At 38.7% G+C, this 22,269-nt stretch overlaps 1 protein-coding gene across 7 annotated transcripts in view; it reads right to left on the minus strand.

Moving 5' to 3' along the window:
- ash1 (histone-lysine N-methyltransferase ash1) overlaps nucleotides 1-22,269 on the minus strand; it is a 1,128,611-nt gene that overhangs the window by 339,408 nt on the left and 766,934 nt on the right. For all 7 annotated transcript variants that reach the window (XM_090378882.1, XM_090378880.1, XM_090378881.1 and 4 more), the window contains one exon: nucleotides 6,190-6,281. In XM_090378882.1, coding sequence (XP_090235008.1) covers nucleotides 6,190-6,281 — 92 coding nt within the window. The remainder of the gene's footprint in view (nucleotides 1-6,189; nucleotides 6,282-22,269) is intronic.

The following is a 22,269-nucleotide window of genomic DNA, read 5'->3' on the forward strand; positions in this document are numbered from 1 at the left end:
CTCCATACTTCCCCATGAAGTAAATCGCGTGAGAGTAAATAAACTTTCACCATTATCCCTCCAAAAAAAAAAAAAAAATGCGATTAAAAAAGAAGGCCGCCGCCGCAGCCCCACACCAAAGATTCAAATTTCGCAGCGGGGTGAAAAAGTAATAATAAGAAATATATTCGCAGTTTTAAAACTGAATGGTACCAAAGGAAAAGTTGGCTTTGTGGTTAAAAATGCATTGTTTTTTTTTTCATTTTTACTGTTTGGTGATTTAACGTGGACTAAAAGTGGCTTTACAAACATAATCAGAATGAAAGAAAAAACTCTAAAACATGAGAGTTTGAAGAAACATATTGATAATGTGATTTCACTATTGCTTTTAGGAAGCATAAATACTAAAGAACAGCTTACTGAGGCCTACAGACTTTCGATCTGCAAAGCATAACAGAAAAGTTACCAAGAATCATGAGGTAATTACCAAGAAAATAAAGACTGCATTAAATTTTGTGGACAATTTGAAATTTCTTTACATGGACATGACGAAAAAGACGATTCTAAAAATCCAGGAATATTCGGGCACAAAAGGTGATATAGTTGTACACGTTGGCACTAATGACATTAAGAGTAGGAGAACAGCAGAATTACTTAACAAGTACAGGTCACTGTTGAGAAAAAAAAAAAGTGAATTAGGGTTGAATTTGAAAGTGTCTGCAATTCTGCTCAGACACGATAGGAGGGAGTATATGATAAGAGCCTTGTCAATCAATTCGGCCCTGGAAAGATTGTGCAAGGCTCAAGGTGTAGAATTTTTTTCAGCCTGGTCTGTACTTGTTAACAGAAGGGACTGCTTTTACAGGGATCGGATACACTTAAATAGAAAGGGTGCAAGAATATTTGCTGATGCTATCAAGGCAGCGTTAGGTGGGTCGGAAAACTGCTAGCTTGGGGGGGGGGATACAAGGAATAATAGATTAACAGTAGACACTGGCAGAGGTGAAAGTGATTCTTGCACTGCTTCTATTGGAATGAGCAGAAGCCTGGAAAACAAGATGCAGGATATTTCAGAGACTGCTGGGAGTGATTGCGGTACAAGTAAACACATGGGTTGTGTTAGGGTAGCTAAGAAAAAGAACAGGTGCATGTATACTTGTGTGTACACCAATGCTAGGTGTTTGGTAAATAAATTTGATGAATTTGAGGTATTGCGCAAAGCATCAAAGGCGGATATTGTTGGGATATCAGAGACGTGGTGTCACACAGTTAAAAGGAATGCAGAACTGGAATTTGGGAAGTACAATGTCTACAAAAAGGATAGACAGGTTAGGAAAGGAGGAGGGGTTATACTATTAGTTAAGAAACACATAAAATCCAAGGAAGTGAAGCCAGTCGACATCGCTGGACAGTGCAGCGTCGAGTCAGTTTGGTGTGACATAAGCATTGGGAGATCAAAATTGAGAGTAGGAGTGTGCTATAGGCCTTATGACTCTGATGAGTACAATAAGAAACTGTACAGGGAAATAGAGTGGGCCAGTAAATCAGAGTCTTATAATGGGGGATTTTAATTTCCCAGATATTGACTGGAATTTGTAAGTTGGTCAATCACACACTAGCAAGGCTTTTGTGGATTTATTGGATGATTGTTTTCTACATCAGCATGTTCGGGAGGCAACTAGAGGGAGTAATACTCTTGATTTGATTATCAGTAGTGATTCTTCATGCATTAAGAATCTGCAGGTAAATGAACCACTAGGTGGCAGTGATCACAGTGTGCTGAAGTGGGATTTACTCGTTAGTTTGTTTGTTAGGAGCATTAGCAACTAAGGCCATGTTGCTCCGGGAATATGCGGTGGTCATTCCTTGACCTTTCCGCATCCTCCGTATTTGGTGGTGACGGGCTCGAACCCCGGTCTAATCAAGAAGCGTGTGCTATGCACTGCTGCTCCTTCCCACCTGGCTACGGAGGCGCCCGGGATTTACTCAAAGAGGTAACTACCATCAGGGGTAAAGGAAGGGGTTTTTGCTTTCGTAAAGGTGACTACGGTGGTCTGAGACAGTATTTAAATTCTATATGGTGGGACCAACTGATGATGTTACCAACAGCAAATTCAAAATGGGAAGCATTCAAAGAACTTATCTTGGAAGCTACTAGGCTTTACATACCAACTAAGAAATATTGTTCAAGGTTTAGGCCTAAATGGATGTCAGATGAACTAATGAGACATATGGCAGAGAAGAAAATGCATGGGATACATACAAATTAACACATGACACAGAAGCCTATGATAGATACAAGTTGATGTGTAACCAAGTTATAAAAGAGGTTAGGCAGGCGAAGGCAGATTACGAGAAATCTTCGGCAAGGGATGCAAAGAAAAACAGCAAAGAGTTCTTTACTTACGTAAACTCTAGAAGGAAGGGGATGAATCAGATTGGTCCACTTGATATTGATGGGTCAAATGTTGATCCTGCTCAGGTAACTAACAAACTAAATGAATATTTTGCATCGACATTCACACATGAGGAGTTATTCAGCGAGGGGAATGCCAGAAGTGTATTCAACTCTGGCAGTAAGCTAGAGAATCTTGTAATAACTGAGAGTAAAGTGAAGGAGAAATTGTTGAAGATAAACACAAGAAAGGCACCTGGGGTGGATGGGATCTATCCAGTTATATTAAAGGTGGTAGCAAAGGAAGTAAGCAAACCCTTAGCCCTAATTATGAGAGCTTCCTTGGACTCAGGGGAGGTACCCATAGACTGGAGATGTGCAAATCTGACCCCAACTCACAAAGGAGGATCAAAGGCTGACACAAGTAATTATAGACCTGTGAGTTTAACTTCTGTTCCTGGAAAATTAATGGAGGCACTGGTTAAAGAAGCACTGCAGGATCATCTAGACTTCAGTTATAGCTCGGACACAGCATGGTTTTGTTAAGGGGAAGTCTTGCCTGACCAATTTGATTGGATACTAGGATGCAGTCACAAAAGAACTGGATGCAGTGAATAACTTTGATATTATATATTTGGATCTTAGAAAGGCTTTTGATACTGTTGCACATGGAAGACTGCTGCACAAATTGGAGCAGTGTGGCATTGGAGGCAAATTGCTGCTATGGATAAAGGGTTGGTTGAGGGGGAGAAGACAGAGAGTGGTAATCAATGGACACTGCTCATCGTGGACTAACGTTATTAGTGGAGTCCCTCATGGTTCAGTGTTGGGTCCATTATTGTTTTCTGTATTTATAAATAATATTGATGATGGTATATCAAGCTTAATGTCCAAGTTGGCAGATGATACAAAGGTTGGCAGGGTTGTTAAGGACACTACTGACGTTATGCTGCTGCAACAGGATCTGGAAAGGTTGAGCAAATGGGCTGAGAGGTGGCAAATGAAGTTTAACATTGACAAATGTAAAGTACTACATATGGGTATCAGCAACCCCAGAGCAATGTATCAACTCTGTGGTACTACACTAACAGTGGTAGAGAATGAAAAGGACCTGGGGGTAATTGTGCAGGCAGATATGAATTTCTCTGAGCAATGAAGACAGGCTGCAAGAGTAGCTCATGGTGCCTTGTCAATGATATACAGGAATATTTCTAGCAGGGATAAGGAGGTGATTATTCCTTTGTATAAGGCAATGTTCAGGCCACACCTTGAGTACTGTATACAGGTCTGGAGGCCTCATTTCAAGAAGGATGTAGAGCTGCTGGAACGAGTACAGAGAAGGGCAACAAGATTAGTGAATGGAAAAAAGGGTTGCTTTTACGAAGAAAGGTTTAAGTTTTGCAAATTACAGTGTCTGGAGACTAGGCACTGGCGAGGTGATCTGATAGAGGTGTATACAGCCTTGAATGGTTTGAGCATGCTCAATGCTGATGGGATTCTGCCTCTTGCTCAGAATAATTACCTGAGAGGGCATAAATTCAAATTGAGGAAAGACAGATGTAGGATAGATGTTCGGAAATTCGCCTTTAGCCAGCGGGTAGTTGGTTGGTTGGTGAAACAGACTTCTATCCCTTGTTGTGGAAGTTGATAGCCTAAATAAATTTAAGGCTCAGCTGGACAAGTATTTCGAACGAACGGAGGTGTCAAGTGGAAGGTTTTTTTTTTGGCTGATTCTGCATAAGCTTTCTTTCTTGCATCATATGCCGCTACTAATGCTATTCAGAGGATTAATAAATTTCATCTGTATATTCCAATTTAAAGAACCATTTAGAAAGTAATGCAGCATTTAAAGGCATTTCAAAAACTTTTCAGAATGATATTCTTGACTGTTTGCTGCAAATATGCTGGGATAAAATAAAACAAAATTAAAGAAGCTTCATTCATAGCTGTCATGGCTGATGACACAACAGATGTTTCAGAACATACAAATGGTAATTGTTCTGAGATATGAACTGAATGGAGACATTTTTGAGCGTTTTCGGGGTTTTTTCACTCGGTAAAACCAAACTGCAAGATGGAATATTGAAGTGCATTCTAGATCAGTTAGCCGTAATCCTTGAAAGAAATACTCAAAAACTGGTTTCTCAGACGTTTGTTGGTGCAAGTGTGATGAAAGGCAAGAAAGTGAGAGTCCAGGCTAAAATAAAAGAAGTGTACAAAAATGCACATTTTATTCACTGCTATGCACACCAACTGAATCTGATGATGAGAAATGTAGCAAGTAGTACTCAAGATTCAAGGATATTCTTTTCGAACCTCATGTCGATACCAACATTTTTCTCAAGATCACCACTATAACTCTCTGTTCTCAGAAAGCATATGGACAGCCGTGTTGCCCGACCTTCCCCTACAAGATGGAACTTCAATATACACCGTGAAGAGCATTTATAAAAATACCGAATCCTTAAAAAGTGCATGGAGGAACTACAAGCGACAGCAAATGCAGATAAGACTATTTCAGAAGCAACTGGAATTCTGCATATCTTGAGTAATGAAAAATTCAGGTTGTGGTTAGAACTTTTCCATCAGATAATACCTCACGTGGAAGTTAATTATAATCAAATGCAATCTCGAGAAATTGAGGCAGTTAAAATACATGAATATATAAGAAACTTTAAGAATGCCATTCTAAAAATTAGGAATTCAATATACTGTGAAAATCCTTCAAAAACACTCATGATTGAAGCGAAGGAAGTATGCGACTATATGAGTGTTGACATAGGTGAGAGATATTCTTTTACAAAGCAATTAATTTCTGCAAAATTGTTTAACAATAGGACTTTTCTATTGTTTGTATGAAAATGACCATGGAAGAGGTACGGGAGACTACTGAGGCATATCCCATGATTGAGAGAGAAAAACGTCTTATAGAATTACAGGTTTTCTATAGCTGACATGATCTACACAATTACTGCAAATTAACTGACTTGCTGAACTTACAAAACTCATAAAAGTTCTTTTGACCATTCCGATGACTACTTTAGAGCCCGAATGCTGCCATTCGACATTAAAAAGAATAAAAACATTTTTAAGGAGCACTATGAAACAGGAAAGGCTAAATGCTCAAGCAATGCTTTCAACAGAGAAAAGCTTGGTCAACAATGCACCAAACTTGAATGAAAAAGTTATTAATATATTTTCAACAAATAAAAACTGAAGAATGGATTTTGTTTTTAAATAAAAGTTCAACTCTGTTCATGGTAAATGTCTAGTTAATGTTTTGTAGTATTTTTAACTGGCTTATTATTATTACAGTGTATATTTACATGTCTTATAACCAATAACCAAGGCAATTTAATGTAACTTTAAGATGCAGCACCCCCAAACATCAGAGTTACGAGCCGCCACTGGTAACAGCTTATGCAAATCAATAGAACCAGCGGAGTGCCTCCTCTTTTTCTATTTATTGCATAAGCTGTTTATATATATAACTTGAAATGTTTACACAAACTATATTACAATGGTGAGAAGAAGAATGTTGAAATTAAGTAAAAATGATGGATTCTCCATCATAAATCTGTAGAGATGGCTGCTATGCAAATCCACTGTTTATACAATTATAAGGAGAAAATAACAGGTGATTCAAGGTCATCCACTAGGCCCAGCCACTTCATACTTACATTATTGCACGAGCAGAGGGAATCAAAGTGAGTGACCATACATGGCCTATTGCTTTTCCTCCTAATTGGGATATCATGCATTTATATCATAGAAATCTAAAATGATACTAGTATTATCTATATAGCTGTACTTACAAAGCATTTCTCACACTGTATCATCAATCCTTCATCCTTGTATATATTACAAATGCAGCGAATTATTTCTTCATCCTCATCAGTTTTGCTTTCTGAAAAAAAAAAAAAAAAAAAAAGGAATATATTTGACATTTATTTTTAAATGAATGATTATTATTTAATTCCATCTGTATAAAGCCCTGCAAATGAAAAATGACTGCATTGGACTAAAATTAGAATGGAAAAATGCTGAAGCAATGCAGGGATAAAGAGTTTCTACTAGGAGAAAAATGGCAGTGAATAAAGAATTATGTAAATTATATTCATGAATGTGCAAAAAACTCTACTGACAGCTGATAACAGAATCTTCAAATAGGCCTCTGGGGTTGGGAATATTCATATTCACAATAACTGTTCAATCCTACACCAACTGTTATTAAATAAATTAGCACTGTGTTGTATTAAAATAATAATGATACAAATAAAATGAAATAATTATACTGGATAAAACTGATAAAAAAGGTAACTGTCTATACAATACAATATGAAATTTTTAAAATACAATAAAATAAATTACAATAAACAATGTAGATAAAACACAATAAAATAAATTACAATAAACAATATAGATAAAATACAGGATAATAAAACTGATAAAAGCGTATAAATACCGAAGCTTTCAGAGGCATCCGCCTCCTTTTTCAACAGAGAAGCTTATCATACTGCACATGCTTAAATATCAGCAGGCTCACGGTTCACAGCACGTGTTTCTACAGGAGCATAGCAGCTATGAACTATGAGCCTGCTGATATTTAAGGATGCCATACGATAAGCATCACTGTTGAAAAAAAGGAGGCGGATGCCTCTGAAAGCTTTGGTATTTTAGCGCTTTTATTATCCCGTGTTTTATCTACGTTGTTTATTGTAATTTATTTTATTGTATTTTAAAAATTCCATATTGTATTCTACAGACAAAAGCTTTTCAGTTTTATCCAGTGTAATTATATCATTCTATCTATTCATTTTATTTGTATCATTATTATTTAATACAACACAACACTAATTTATTTAATAACGGTTGGTGTATGATTGTACAGTTATTGTGAAGCTGATAACAGAACAGAGAAATTCAACAAGGACATTAAAAATTATTATTTTAAAAATAGCAACTGCCTGGTTGCTCAGATTCGAATGTAAGTTCGGCAGATATGTAAGAGGGAGCTTATATTAGCACCACAGAACAGTGCAGATACAGCTCTTAGAATGTTCACTGTTTTTTAAACAAGTTTGCATTAGAATTAGTAGAGGCATATGATGCAAGAAAGCAAGCTTATGCAGCATCAGCCAAAAAAAAAAAAGGAAAAACACTTCCACTTCACCCCTCCGTTCGTTCGAAATACCTGTCCAGCTGAGCCTTAAATTTATTTAGGCTATCAACTTCCACAACAAGGGATGGAAGTCTGTTCCACTAACCAACTACCCAGTGGCTAAAGGCAAATTTCCGCACATCTATCCTACATCTGTCTTTCCTCAATCTGAATTTATGCCCTCTCAGGTGATTATTCTGAGCAAGAGAAAGAATCCCATCGGCATTGAGCATGTTCAAACCATTCAAGACTTTATACACCTCTATCAGATCACCTCGCCGGTGCCTAGCATCCAGACACTGTAATTTGCAGAATTTAAGCCTTTCTTCGTAAGACCAACCCTTTGTTCCATTCACTAATCTTGTTGCCATTCTCTGTACTCATCCCAGAAGCTCAACATCCTTCTTGAAATGAGGCCTCCAGACCTGTATACAGTACTCAAGGTGTGGTCCGACCATTGCCTTATACAAGGGAATTAGCACCTCCTTGTCCCTGCTAGAAAAATTCCTATATATCATTGACAAGACACCATGAGCTACACTTGCAGCTCATCTGCACTGCTCAGAGAACTTCATATCTGCCTGCACAATTAGCCCCAGGTCCTTTTCATTCTCTACCACTGTCAGTGTAGTACCACAGACTTGATACGTTGCTCTGGGGTTGCTGTTTCCCATATGTAGTACTTTACATTTGTCAATGTTAAACTTCATTTGCCACCTCTCAGCCCATCTGCTCAACCTTTCCAGATCCTGTTGCAGCAGCATAGTGTCAGTAGTGTCCTTCACAACCCTGCCAACCTTCGTATCGTCTGCAAACTTGGACATTAAGCTTGATATACCATCATCAATATCATTTATAAATACAGAAAACAATAATGGACCCAATACTGAACCCCGAGGGACTCCACTAATAACATTAGTCCACGATGAGCAGTGTCCATTGATTACCACTCTCTGTCTTCTCCCCCTCAACCACCCCTTTATCCATAGCAGCAATTAGCCTCCAATGCCACACTGCTCCAATTTGCGCAGCAGTCTTCCATGTGCAGCAGTATCAAAAGCCTTTCTAAGATCCAAGTATATAATATCAAAGTTATTCCCTGCATCCAGTTCTTTTGAGACTGCATCGTAGTATCCAATCAAATTGGTCAGGCAAGACTTCCCCTTAATAAAACCATGCTGTGTCTGAGCTATAACTGAAGTCTTGTCTAGATGATCCTGCAGTGCTTCTTTAACCAGTGCCTCCATTAATTTTCCAGGAACAGAAGTTAAACTAACAGGTATATAATTACTTGTGTCACTCTTTGATCCTCCTTTGTGAATTGGGGTCACATTTGCACATCTCCAGTCCATGGGTACTTCCCCTGGGTCCAAGGAAGCTCTCATAATTATGGCTAAGGGTTTGCTTACTTCCTTTGCTGCCTCCTTTAATATTACTGGATAGATCCCATCCACTCCAGGTGCCTTTCTTGTATTTATCTTCAACAATTTCTCCTCCACTTTACTCTCAGTTATTACAAGATTCTCTAGCTTACTGCCAGAGTTGAATATACCTCTGGCATTCCCCTTGCTGAATAACTCCTCATGTGTGAATGTCGATGCAAAATATTCATTCAGTTTGTTAGCTACCTGAGCAGGATCATCAACAGTTGACCCATTGATAAAGTGGACCAATCTGATTCATCCTCTTCCTTCTAGAGTTTACATAAGTAAAGAACTCTTTGCTGTTTTTCTTTGCATCCCTTGCCAAAGATTTCTCGTAATCTGCCTTCGCCTGCCTAACCTCCTTTGTAACTTGGTTACAGATCAACTTGTATGTATCATAGGCTTCTGTGTCACGTGTTAATTTGTATGTATCCCATGCATTTTTCTTCTCTGCCATATGTCTCATTAGTTCATCTGACATCCACTTAGGTCTAAACCTTGAACAATATTTCTTAGTTGGTATGTAAAGCCTAGTAGCTTCCAAGATAAGTTCTTTGAATTCTTCCCATTTTGAATTTGCTGTTGGTAACATCAACAGTTGGTCCCACTGTATAGAATTTAAATACTGTCTCAGTCCATCGTAGTCGCCTTTATGAAAGTAATAACCCTTCCCTTTACCCCTAATGGTAGTTACCTCTTTGAGTAAATCCCACTTCAGCACACTGTGATCACTGCCACCTAGTGGTTCATTTACCTGCAGATTCTTAATGCATGAAGAATCACAACTGATAATCAAATCAAGAGTATTACTCCCTCTAGTTGCTTCCCGAACATGCTGATGTAGAAAACAATCATCCAATAAATCCACGAAAGCCTTGCTAGTGTGTGAGTGACCAGCCCCCAAATTCCAGTCAATATCTGGGAAATTAAAATCCCCTATTATAAGAATCTCTGATTTACTGGCCCACTCTATTTCCCTGTACAGTTTCTTATTATACTCATCAGCTCTACAACCTTTCTAAAATGAGGCCTCCAGATCTGTATACAGTACTCAAGATGTGGCCTGACCATTGCCTTACACAAGGGGATAATCACCTCCTTATCCCTGCTAGAGAAATTCCTGTATATCATTGACAAGACACCATTAGCTACTCTTGCTGACTATCTGCACTGCTCAGAAAACTTCATATCTGACTGCCCAATTACCCCTAGGTCCTTTTCATTTTCTACCACCCTGAGTGTATTACCACACACTTGACATGTTACTCCGGGGTTACTGCTACCCATATGCAGTACTATGTATTTCTCAATGTTGTTGTTGTTTTTTGGTGCAAGTGCGACTTTGGCCATATTACACTAATCAAGTTTATGAATGTTACACATGCATGGTGACTGTTATGACATCAGTCAAAAACGGTGATATAATTTTATCAGTTTAATAAAGTGGAAAAATTCTAGCAGATTAGCATTGTTGCCTATGATGTGGTAGAGTGTCAGGGGTTCTTTAAGATTTGGAAGAGCTAAATGAGACTTGGTTTGCGGTGGTGTATAAAGTACACTCAACAAAAATATGTTTCATTGTAAGAGGAGAGTTGCACTGTATGCACTGCAGAGGATCATTACCTGTGATGAGATAAAGGTGGGTAAGATAACTGTGGCCAATTCGCACTCTGGTTAAGATTACTTTCTCCCTTCTGTTTACACGGAAGTTGGAGGACCATGACTGTGGTTCAGGTTTTATTTGGAGGAGTTTATTATGCGTTTGGGCTTGCCATTGAATTGTCCATTGTTCCCTACATATTCTTCGTATATTACTTTTGTAGTCAAGATATGGAACATAATATTGTGATGATTCTTTGTTGGATGGATATGTAGCAGCATAGTCTGCACATTCATTTCCTGGTATCCCAGTATGGCCTGGGATTCAGCAGAAAATGACCACTAACTGGGGTTCTTGGATATGCATCAGTTTGGATTTTATGAATTTTATTAAAGGATATGTTTGAGAAGAAATGTTCTGTAAAGCTATAATCACACTCTGGGAGTCCATATATATCATGCTTTTATATATGGGCAGATGGAGGATACTTTCTACTGCAAGTCTCATGGTGTATAATTCTGCTGCATATAAAGCTGCTGAATTCATTGGGAAGCGATACAGAGATGGTTTTATGAAAGAAGACGGCTGCGGCACCAACTCTACTCTCAGATTTGACCCATCGGTATATATTTTTGTTAAATGCATATGATTTTGTGTGCGGGTAATGTGGAGTTGTTGTAGGTTGACATTTGCAAGAGAGTGTTTTCCCCAGTTTAGGAAATAGCTGTCACAGGATGGTTTAATATAATACCATGGGGGGGGGGGGGGGGATCCGGACTGTTTAGATCTTGAAGAACTTTGTCAAAATCTATATTCCAAGTTTGTAATAATGCCTGAAATCTGAGATCAGTAGGCTGAACTGCTTTGGGTTTATTTCTATAGCTCATTGTGAACTGGGGGTCATTAATTATCGGTCTAATGGGATGGGTAGGTAGACTTTGGGCTTTAGTTGTATAGTTGAGTAGTAACATCTTTCTCCTGAGGTTTAGGGGAAGTTCATGAGCTTCAATGAAAAGACTTTGAATTGGTGAAGTTCTATAAGTGCCTATAGCTATCCTCAGGGCAGAATGTTGGATAGGGGAAAGTTGTGCTAGAACACTCTCCCTAGCAGAATCATATACCGGTGCACCATAATCAAGGCGAGATCTGATTAGGGCTCTATACAAGTGAAGTAACGTGTATCGATCTGCACATCCCATGATGTTGAAGAAATAATTCTGAGTATGTTAATTTTTTTCTGGCAAGATATTTAACGGATTCCACAAAGTTCAATTTGCTATTGAAAATCAGACGAAGGAGCCGAATGCTGTTCACAACTGAGATAGGCTGATTTTTTAAGTGTAGCTCTGGATCTAGATGCATCTTTCTTTTGTTACAAAAGTGAATTACTTTAGATTTTGAGCAAGAGGGTTGATACCCATTCTGTGCCATCCATATCTGAATGTTATTAATTGAAATTTGGAGCTGCCACTCAATGAAGGTCATGTTTTGTGAACTGCAAGAAATATTGAGATCAAGAAATATTGAATTCACAGTGTTGGGAATAAGGTGGTCTGAGCACAGAACTTTGTGGGAACCCTTCTTTTGTATATATTTTTGGGAGAGGACTTGTCGGTATCGAACTTGAAAGGACCTGTGCTGAAGGAAGTTCTGTATGAAATATGATAAGTGGTCTCTCAAGTCAAGAGAATGCAGTTCTCTCAGGATACCAAAATGCCATGTGGTGTTAAAGGTTTTATCTTTCTCTACATCAAGGCATACCATGACTAAATGCTCATTACGGATGAATGCATTCCTGATGTTTGTTTCAGTTTTGACCACGAGATCCAGGGCTGATCTATTCTTTCTAAAACCAAATTGATTGTCAGAAATTATAAGGATAGGGTAGATAGAAGGGGTGGTGGGGTAATGCTTCTTATCAGAAGCAGCCTGAGTGCGACGATAGCTTTCCCGGATTCACACGTTTCACATGCTAGTATAGAATCTGTATGGTGTGAGATAGTTGGAAACAAAGGTATAATGCAAGTAGGAGTAATCTACAGACCAGGTGATTGTGAAGATTACAACGAAAGCCTCTACATGTAAATGGAATGCGCAAGTAAGCGTCAATGTCTTATTATGGGTGATTTCAATTTGCCTCTAATTGATTGGAGTAAATAGGAAGGAAACTCGACATCGGGAACAAAATTTTTTGTTTGTTTGTTTTGGTTTTTAGGAGCATTAGCAACTAAGGCCATATTGCTCTGGGAATATGCGGTAGCCATTCCCTGACCTTCCCGCATCCTCCGTATTTGGTGGTGACAGGCTCGAACCCCGGTCTAATCAAGAAGCGTGTGCTACGCACTGCTGCTCCTTCCCACCTGGCTACAGAGGTGCCGTTGTATCAGCATGTCAGGGAAAGAACTAGAGAAAAGAATATCCTAGACCTCATCATCACCCATGAATCAGATGACACAACAGGGCTGACAGTAGAGGAACCAGTAGCAGGAAGTGATCACGGAGTTCTACGGTGGATGATGATGAGAGAGGTAGCAGTAGTAAAAGGCAAAGGAATGGGTTTTAATTTCAGAAAAGAAAATTATGATGCCTTAAGGTACTACATGGCCTCTATTAACTGGGTAGGTATCGCGCAGAGAATGAATATAACTGAACTGTGGTATGCTTTTAAAACATTAATCACAGATGCCTCGAATGCGTATTTACCATTAAAAAAATACTCCATGAGGAGGGTTCCAAGTTGGATGAATAGTGAAGTTGCAACATTACTTGAGCAGAAAAAGGTGGCATGGAAAGGTTACAGAGCAATAAAAATTACTGAAGCCTACAAGATGATTTGTAATACAGCCACAGAAAAGGTTCGACAGGCAAGGGCAGTTTATGAGAAATCACTAGCAAACAGAGCAAAGGGGGGGAATAAGGAATTCTTCACATATATAAATGTCAAGACGAGCAGGACAAACCAGATCGGACCTTTACGTAAGGGAAAGGGGATAGTATTAAATACACCAGCTGCCGTTGCAGATGAACTCAACAGTTATTTTGCATCGATATTTACAAATGAAAAACCTTTTGTGGCAATGGGAAATTGTGGGAGCAAAGTTGAAAAATATGTAATTATGTAAATATGATATTGAAATATATGTAAAATATGTAAATATGATATTGAAATTTCGAAATATTATTTAATGAAAAAACTTTCGAGCCTACAGGCCAGTAAGGTTCCTGGAATTGGCGGAATATACCCTATAATCTTAAGGGAGGTGGCAAGTGAGTGCATTGAACCATTCAGGCTAATTGTGTGAGCATCACTAGACTCTGGGGAGATTCCATTGGATTGGAAAAGTGCCAATGTATCTCCCATACATAAGGGTGGCTCTAAGAGTGAAGTGGGAAATTATCAACCTGTCAGTCTGACTTCAGTGGTAAGGAAAATCATGGAGGCAATGATCAAAGGTGGAATTCAGGATCATTTGGATAGAACTGATATTCTCAAGGATACTCAGCATGGTTTTGTAAAGGGAAAATCATGTTTAACAAATCTGGTTCGCTATTTTGAAAGGGTCACTCATGAGCTGGATTTAGGGAATAATTTCGACATTGCTTATTCAGATTTCAGCAAAGCTTTTTTACTCAGTCCAACATGAGCGGTTGCTTTATAAGCTGGAATAGGTTGGAATCACTGGGAAAATCCTTAGATGGCTAGCAGGATGGTTTCAGGGCAGGAGGCAGTGGGTTGTGATAAATGGCTATTCCTCAGATTGGGTTGAACCGGTGAAATACCACCACTTTGCTTACTGGAGGCTTGAAGTGGTGAAACCCATGTTTAGTCTCTAGAGCAAAGTTTCCGGCATCTCCCTCACCCCCCATACTTCTCCTTCAACCCATGCACGGTACTAAGTACTATAAGTTTTAATACCTTTCGTGTTTGGGGTTTTTCATAAAAAAAAAAAAAAAGTGGGGTTCCCAAGGATCAGTATTAGGACCACTGTTGTTTTTAATTTTCATTAACGACGTCGATGAAGGGATAGAGTGCGTGATGTCTAAATTTGCAGAAGATGTTAAAATTGGTAGAATAGTTAATGATCACTGTCAAGCTGAACTTCTTCAGAGAGACCTAGATAGACTTCAGGAATGGTCAGAAAAATGGCAGCTATGTTTTAATCCAACGAAGTGTAGGGTATTACACCTGGGAAAGAGTAATCCCAAAATAACTTATTCACTTGGTGGAGTTCAACTAAACCCAGTACTGGAGGAAAGGGACTTGGGTGTTACGATACGGTCAGACATGAAATTCTCTGAGCATTGTAAACAGGTTGCAAGGAAGGCCCATGGTGTCCTATCGATGATCTATAGAACTTCTGCAAGTAGAGATAGGGACGTGATAATCCAGTTATATAAGGCTTTTGTTAGACCACACTTGGAATACTGTGTTCAAGTATGGAGACTGCACCTAAAGAAAGACATCGAGCTTCTTGGAAGGGTGCAAAGACGGGTAACTCGCCTGGTGAGATCGGCAAAAGGGCGTCCTTATGAAGAAAGACTTCGAATATGTAGGTTGCAGAGTTTGGAAACTACACCTTAGAGGAGATTTGATTGAGGTGTTTAAGGCCCTGAGAGGCATCAGTAAAATGAATGAGGATGAAATTTTCAAGATTATAAATGATGCTAGAACTAGGGGACATAAATTCAAGTTACGGGGAGAAATGTTTAGATTGGACTGCAGGAAGTTTTATTTTAGCCAGTGAGTTATAAATTACTGGAATAAGTTACCTACATGGATGGTAGAGGCTGACAGTTTGGGGAAATTCAAAGGTTATCTGGATAATACCTTCGGGTGAGGGAGCGCATAGGATGATAAGTTTAATTTCCTTTTCTTTTATTAATTATTAATATTTTTTTTTGGCTGGTGCAGCAAAAGTCATAGGCTTTCTTGCACCATGCGGCCATTACTAATACTAAAATTTTTTCCAGGGTTTTACTTAAGCGACTGGTGAGAGAAATGGTTTTGGGGAATAGAGTGATCTTTCCCTGGTTTGGTAATTGTTATTATATAGGAGTGATGCCAGGAACTGGGGAACGAATGTTCAAGGAAGATGCGATTGAAAAAGTTCAGCAGTAAAGAGACAGATGTTTTATCTAAGTGTTGGAGCATTATGTAATATATTCCGTCGGGGCCTGCAACTGTTTTTTGAGGTAGATATGGTGTCTTGAATTTCAAGCATTGTAAGCGGTTGATTATAGGGTAAAGAACATGTACTCGTAGGTCTGAACAGGAGTGAGGTACTGGTATGCGGGCTGTGAATGAAACAACCTGTAATTTCCCTCACGGTAGAGTAAACTTTATAAATGTTAATATCTTACTAAAGCCAAAACTTCTTTTCATTTTTCACAGTTCGTATCTATGGGAGTATTTCAGCTTTCTTCTTGGAAAATATACCTCTTTTCTTTCTTGTACTTCTTAATTCATAGAATTTTATCTCTTTATTTCCTCTCTTTTTTTCTTCTTATAATATATGGCCAGTCTTCCTTCAGAGGCTGGTTAGTGAACATTAAAAGTAGTGTTTGCAGTTGTAGTGATTTCATAGGTAATTTGAAATTTAGATCACAAAAAATTACGACATACTGCTATCCTAATTATTATATAATTTTGTTATTATAATCAACAATAATTAATACTGATTAATACCAAGGGTGAAGTAAAATATAAGCATTCAAAATGTAAGTTTTAAAATCGTTTAGTAGATATTTAAATAGTTGAAACGACAAGTTAAAAACAACTAATTTTCCTTTTACTTATATCGTAGTTAGTAGTATTAAATCACAAAAATATCCTTTCATGCCATTTGATGCCATAAATGAAGAGCAGAAAAACACTGACAGGGAGAAAATTGAGTATACTGAGTTATGCAAAGCCATTAGAAAGAGACTCAGAGAGGACATAAGAAGATTTAACACAAGAAAAGTAGAATAAGCATTAAGGGAAAACAAAGGATTTAAATCAGCAGCCATGAACAGTAATACAGAAAGACAAATGATACTGAAACTGAAGAATAGCGATGGTGTACTTATAAACAGCAGAGAAGGCATAATTCAAATAGCAGAAGTACTATAGAGAATTATACAAGGAGCAGGGGAATGATGGTGGGGAAGATGGACTGCAAAGTAGCAACACATACGACATACCCGATATTCTTCCTGATGAGGTAGAACATGCAGATGCAGATAGAACATGCAGATAGATACAAGTTGATATGCAACCAAGTTACAAAGGAGGTTAGGCAGGCAAAGGCAGATTACGAGAAATCCTTGGCAAGGGATGCAAAGAAAAACAGCAAAGAGTTCTTTACTTATGTAAACTCTAGAAGGAAAGGGATGAATCAGATTGGTCCACTTGATATTGATGGGTCAAGTGTTGATGATCCTGCTCAGGTGGCTAACAAACTAAATGAATATTTTGCATCGACATTCACACATGAGGAGTTATTCAGCGAGGGGAATGCCAGAGGTGTATTCAACTCTAGCAGTAAGTTACAGAATCTTGAAATAACTGGGAGTAAAGTGGAGGAGAAACTGTTGAAGATAAACACAAGAAAGGCACCCGGGGTGGATGGGATCTATCCAGTTATATTAAAGGAGGCAGCAAAGGAAGTAAGCAAACCCTTAGCCATAATTATGAGAGCTTCCTTGGACTCAGGGGAGGTACCCATAGACTGGAAATGTGCAAATGTAACCCCAATTCACAAAGGAGGATCAAAGGCTGACACAAGTAATTATAGACCTGTGAGCTTGACTTCTGTTCCAGGAAAATTAATGGAGGCACTGGTTAAAGACGCACTGCAGGATCATTTAGACAAGACTTCAGTTATAGCTCAGACACAGCATGGTTTTGTTAAGGGGAAGTCTTGCCTGACCAACTTGATTGGATACTATGATGCAGTCACAAAAGAACTGGATGCAGGGAATAACTTTGATATTATATACTTGGATCTTAGAAAGGCTTTTGATACTGTTGCACATGGAAGACTGCTACACAAATTGGAGCAGTGTGACATTGGAGGCAAATTGCTGCTATGGATAAAGGGGTGGTTGAGGGGGAGAAGACAGAGAGTGGTAATCAATGGACACTGCTCATCGTGGACTGATGTTATTAGTGGAGTCCCTCAGGGCTCAGTGTTGGATCCATTATTGTTTTCTGTATTTATAAATGATATTGATGATGGTATATCGGGATTAATGTCCAAGTTTGCAGACGATACAAAGGTTGGCAGGGTTGTCAAGGACACTACTGACACTATGCTTCTGCAACAGGATCTGGAAAGGTTGAGCAGATGGGCTGAGAGGTGGCAAATGAAGTTTAACATTGACAAATGTAAAGTCCTACACATGGGAAACAGCAACCCCAGAGCAACGTATCAACTCTATGGTACAACACTGACAGTGGTAGAGAATGAAAGGGACTTGGGGGTGGTTGTGCAGGCAGATATGAAGTTCCCTGAGCAGTGCAGACGGGCTGCAAGAGTAGCTCATGGAGTATTGTCAATGATATACAGGAATTTTTCCAGCAGGGATAAGGAGGTGATTATTCCATTGTATAAGGCGATGGTCAGGCCACACCTAGAGTACTGTATACAGGTCTGGAGGCCTCATTTCAAGAAGGATGTAGAGCTGCTGGAACGAGTACAGAGAAGGGCAACAAGATTAGTGAATGGAACAAAGGGGTGCTCTTACGAAGAAAGGCTTAAGTTTTGCAAATTACAGTGTCTGGAGACTAGGCACCAGCGAGGTGATCTGATAGAGGTGTATAAAGCCTTGAATGGTTTAAGCATGCTCAATGCTGATGGGATTCTTCCTCTAGCTCAGAATAATCACCTGAGAGGGCATAAATTCAAATTGAGGAAAGACAGATGTAGGATAGACATGCGGAAATTTGCCTTTAGCCAGCGAGTGGTTGGTTGGTGGAACAGACTTCCATCCCTTGTGGTGGAGGTTGATAGCCTAAATAAGTTTAAGGCTCAGCTGGACAGGTATTTTGAACGAACAGAGGGGTGAAGTGGAAGTGGTTTTTTTTTTTTTTTTTTTGGCTGATGCTGCATAAGCTTGCTTTCTTGCATCAAATGCCTCTACTAATGCTAATGCTAATGCTAATGCATTGAAGAAAATGAAGAATCAGAAAGCCACAGGGGAAGATGAAGTCACTCTAGAGTTGTTAAAATTGGGAGGAAGAGATATAACACAAAAACTGGCAAGGCTCTTCACAAAGTGCATTAGAAAAGGTGTGATGCCTAACCAGTGGAATAATGCAATCATAGTTTTGCTGCATAAGAAAGGAGGTAAATCAGAAATTGGAAATTATAGACCAATTAGCTTGTTATCCCACATCTACAAGTTGTTCACAAGGGTCATTACTAACAGATTAGAAAGAATACTTGATGAGAATCAACTGAAAGAGCAAGCTGGCTTTAGGACAGGATTCTCAACTATGGATCACCTTCACGTAATATCACAGCTAATGGTGAAAGCAAATGAATATAAAACACCCTTATGCCTGGCATTTGTGGATTATGATAAGGCATTTGACTCCATACAGCATAAGGCAATGTTTCGAGCACTGGAAAGACAAGGCATAGATACCCCATATATTACGATTTTGAAGAAAATATATGCGAGTGCTACCTCCTTTATTAGACTAGACAAAGACAGTAGGAAATTTAAAATCGAGAAAGGAGTTCGACAAGGAGACACAATATCTCTGAAGCTGTTTACTGCTGCCCTTGAGGAAGCTTTCAGAAGACTGGTCACAGAAAGGAGTCAATGTGAACGGAGAGTACCTAAACCATTTACGATTTGCAGATGACATTGTGGTCATAAGCCACAATCCCAAAGAATTAGAGGAAAATCTTAATCAGTTATGCACAGTTAGTAAGGATTTTGGACTAAAGATGAATATGGCTAAAACAAAAGTAATGATGAACAAGTATGCCACAGAAAGGGAAATAATGATTGAAGAAGCAGTAATTGAAAAGGTGGAGTCATATACTTATCTGGGACAAGTTATTAGCTGTAATAATGATAAATGGCTGGAAGTCAAGAGAAGAATAAATTTTGGATGGATAGCATTCAGGAAATATAGTCACATACTGAAGAGCAATATCCCAGTTTGTCTGAAACGTAAAATAATGAACCAATTTATACTCCCCACCATGACTTATGGAAGTGAAACTTGGGCACTCACCAAAAGAATGGAAGAGAAGCTGAGAACTACACAGCGAAGAATGGAACGAATTATATTGGGAATCAGACTGTTAGATAAGAAGAGAAACACATGGATTAGGCAGCAAACTCAAGTAAAGGACATTCTTATCAAAACTAAAGAACTAAAATGGTCTTGGGCAGGACACATAGCTCGAAGACATGATGACAGATGGACTAAGAAAATAACAGAATGGTATCCAAGAGGAGCTAGAAGAAAACCTGGAAGACAAAGGCAGAGATGGATAGATGAAATTCGTGAGCTTGTGGGTAGTAAATGGATGGCCAGTGCTCAAAACAGAAGGAACTGGAAAGTTGCTGGAGAGGCCTACATCCTGCAGTGGATTGAATATGGCTGATGATGATGCCATTTTTTACCACAAATAATTCATAATAAAATACTTACTCAGGAAAGTTCCTTCATCGTCTTTTCAAGTTGCGGTCCGAACTATATAATTTTCTTCAATCAGAAGATCTCAAAAAAGATATTTTCTTGAATGAAGAGTGGCTATGAATGCTTATATAACAGATATTTTTTCGCGATTGAATAACTTGAATCTGAGTTTGCAAGGAACAACTAGTACAGTGTTTGATTCAAGTGATAAAATTAATGCTTTTGAAAGAAAATTAAAACTAATGGAAGAGCAGGTATTAAAAACACAGTATGAGCATGTTATCTTCACTTCATGATTTTATCCAAGAAAATAATATATCTACGACAAAAAATGTGGCTGACGACATCCACGAACATATAAAATCTTTGCACACAAGTTTTGAAAAATATTTCGAGGAAGGCTTTCTAGCACAGAATTGGATTAGGAACCCTTTCACATTCTCGAATAAGATCCTAGAAGTTGAAGTAGTAGTAGTAATAGTGGCTTGCGATACAAGTAAGCCAAAAAAAAAAAAAAATTTCACACAACCATTCCCATAAATGTTTGCCCAGTTCCTCCTTAAATTTATTTAACCTATCAACTTTCACAATGACATATGGAAGTTTGTTCCAGGAAGTAACCACACGCTGGCTAAAGGTAAATTTCGGCAGTTTCTACACATGTAGAAACTGCTGAATTTCTATCAATTCTACACACTTCTTTCCTCAATTTGAATTTATGCCCCCTTAGGTTTGAAATCTCAACAAAGGGAAGAATCCCATCAAAATTCAGCGTGCTCCATTCAAGGCCTTATACACCTCAATCAGATCACCTCACAGGCGCCTAGTCTCCAGCCACTGCAATTTGCAGAACTTAAGCCTCTCTTAGTAAGTGGATCCCTTCATTCCCCTCACCAATCTTGTTGCCCTTCTCTGTACACGTTTAAGCAAATCTACATCCTTCCTAAAATGAGGCCTCCTGACCTGTACGCAGTACTCATGGCATGGCCTAACCATTGCCTTATACAGTGGGACAATCCCCTCATTTTCCCTGCAGGCAAAATTCCTGTATATCATTGACAACACCCTATGACCTGCCCTGGCAGCCTGTCTGCATTGCTCAGAAAACTTTATATCTGACTGCACAATTACTCCCAGGTCTTTTTCAATTTTTACCTCCTTAAGTGTAGTACCACACAGTTGGCACGTTTCTCTGGGGTTACTTCTACCCATATGCAGTAATTTTCATTTTTTTATGTTAAACTTCAGTTACCACTTCTCAGCCCATCTGCCCAAATTTTCGAGATCCTGTTGCAGTAACACACTGCCATTACTGTCATTAACAACACTGCCAACCTTTGTATCATCTGCAAACTTCGACATTAAGCCTGCTATACCTTTATGAATATCACTGATAAATATACAAAACAACAGTGGACCCAATACTAAACCCTGCGGGACTACACTAATAACATTAGTCCACAAAGAACAGCACCCATTGATTAGCACCCTCTGTCTTCTTCCACTCAACCATTCTTTTATCCATTGTAGCAACTTACCTTAATACCATTCTGCTCCAATTTGTACAGTAGTCTTCCATGCGCAACAAGGTCAAAAGCTTTCCTGAAATCCAAGTATATGAGATCAAAATTATTTTTTGTATCCAGTTCCTTTGTAACCACATCATAATAACCAATCAAATTTGTCAGAGAAGACTTTCCGTTAACAAACCCATACTGTGTCTGAATTATTGCTGCAGTATTGTCTAGATGATCCTGCAATGCATCTTTAACCAGCGACTCCATTATTTTACCCGGAACAGAAGTTAAACTAGCTGGTCTGTAATTACTCATGTCATCGTCCGATTCGCCTTTGTGAACTGGGGACACATTTGCACATCTCCAGACCGTGGAGACCTCCCCTGAGTTCAAGGATGCATCATAATTATGACTAAGGGTTTGCTTACTTCCTTTGCCGCCTCATTTAATATAACTGGATAGATTCAATCCACCCCACCTGCCTTTCTTATGTTTAACTTCAACAATTTCTCCTCCACTTTGTTCTTAGTTATTACAAAATCCTTAAGCA

Source organism: Mastigoproctus giganteus, chromosome 8, assembly GCF_048544385.1.
Source record: "Mastigoproctus giganteus isolate SK-2022 chromosome 8, ASM4854438v1, whole genome shotgun sequence".
Lineage (NCBI taxonomy): Eukaryota > Metazoa > Arthropoda > Arachnida > Uropygi > Thelyphonidae > Mastigoproctus > Mastigoproctus giganteus.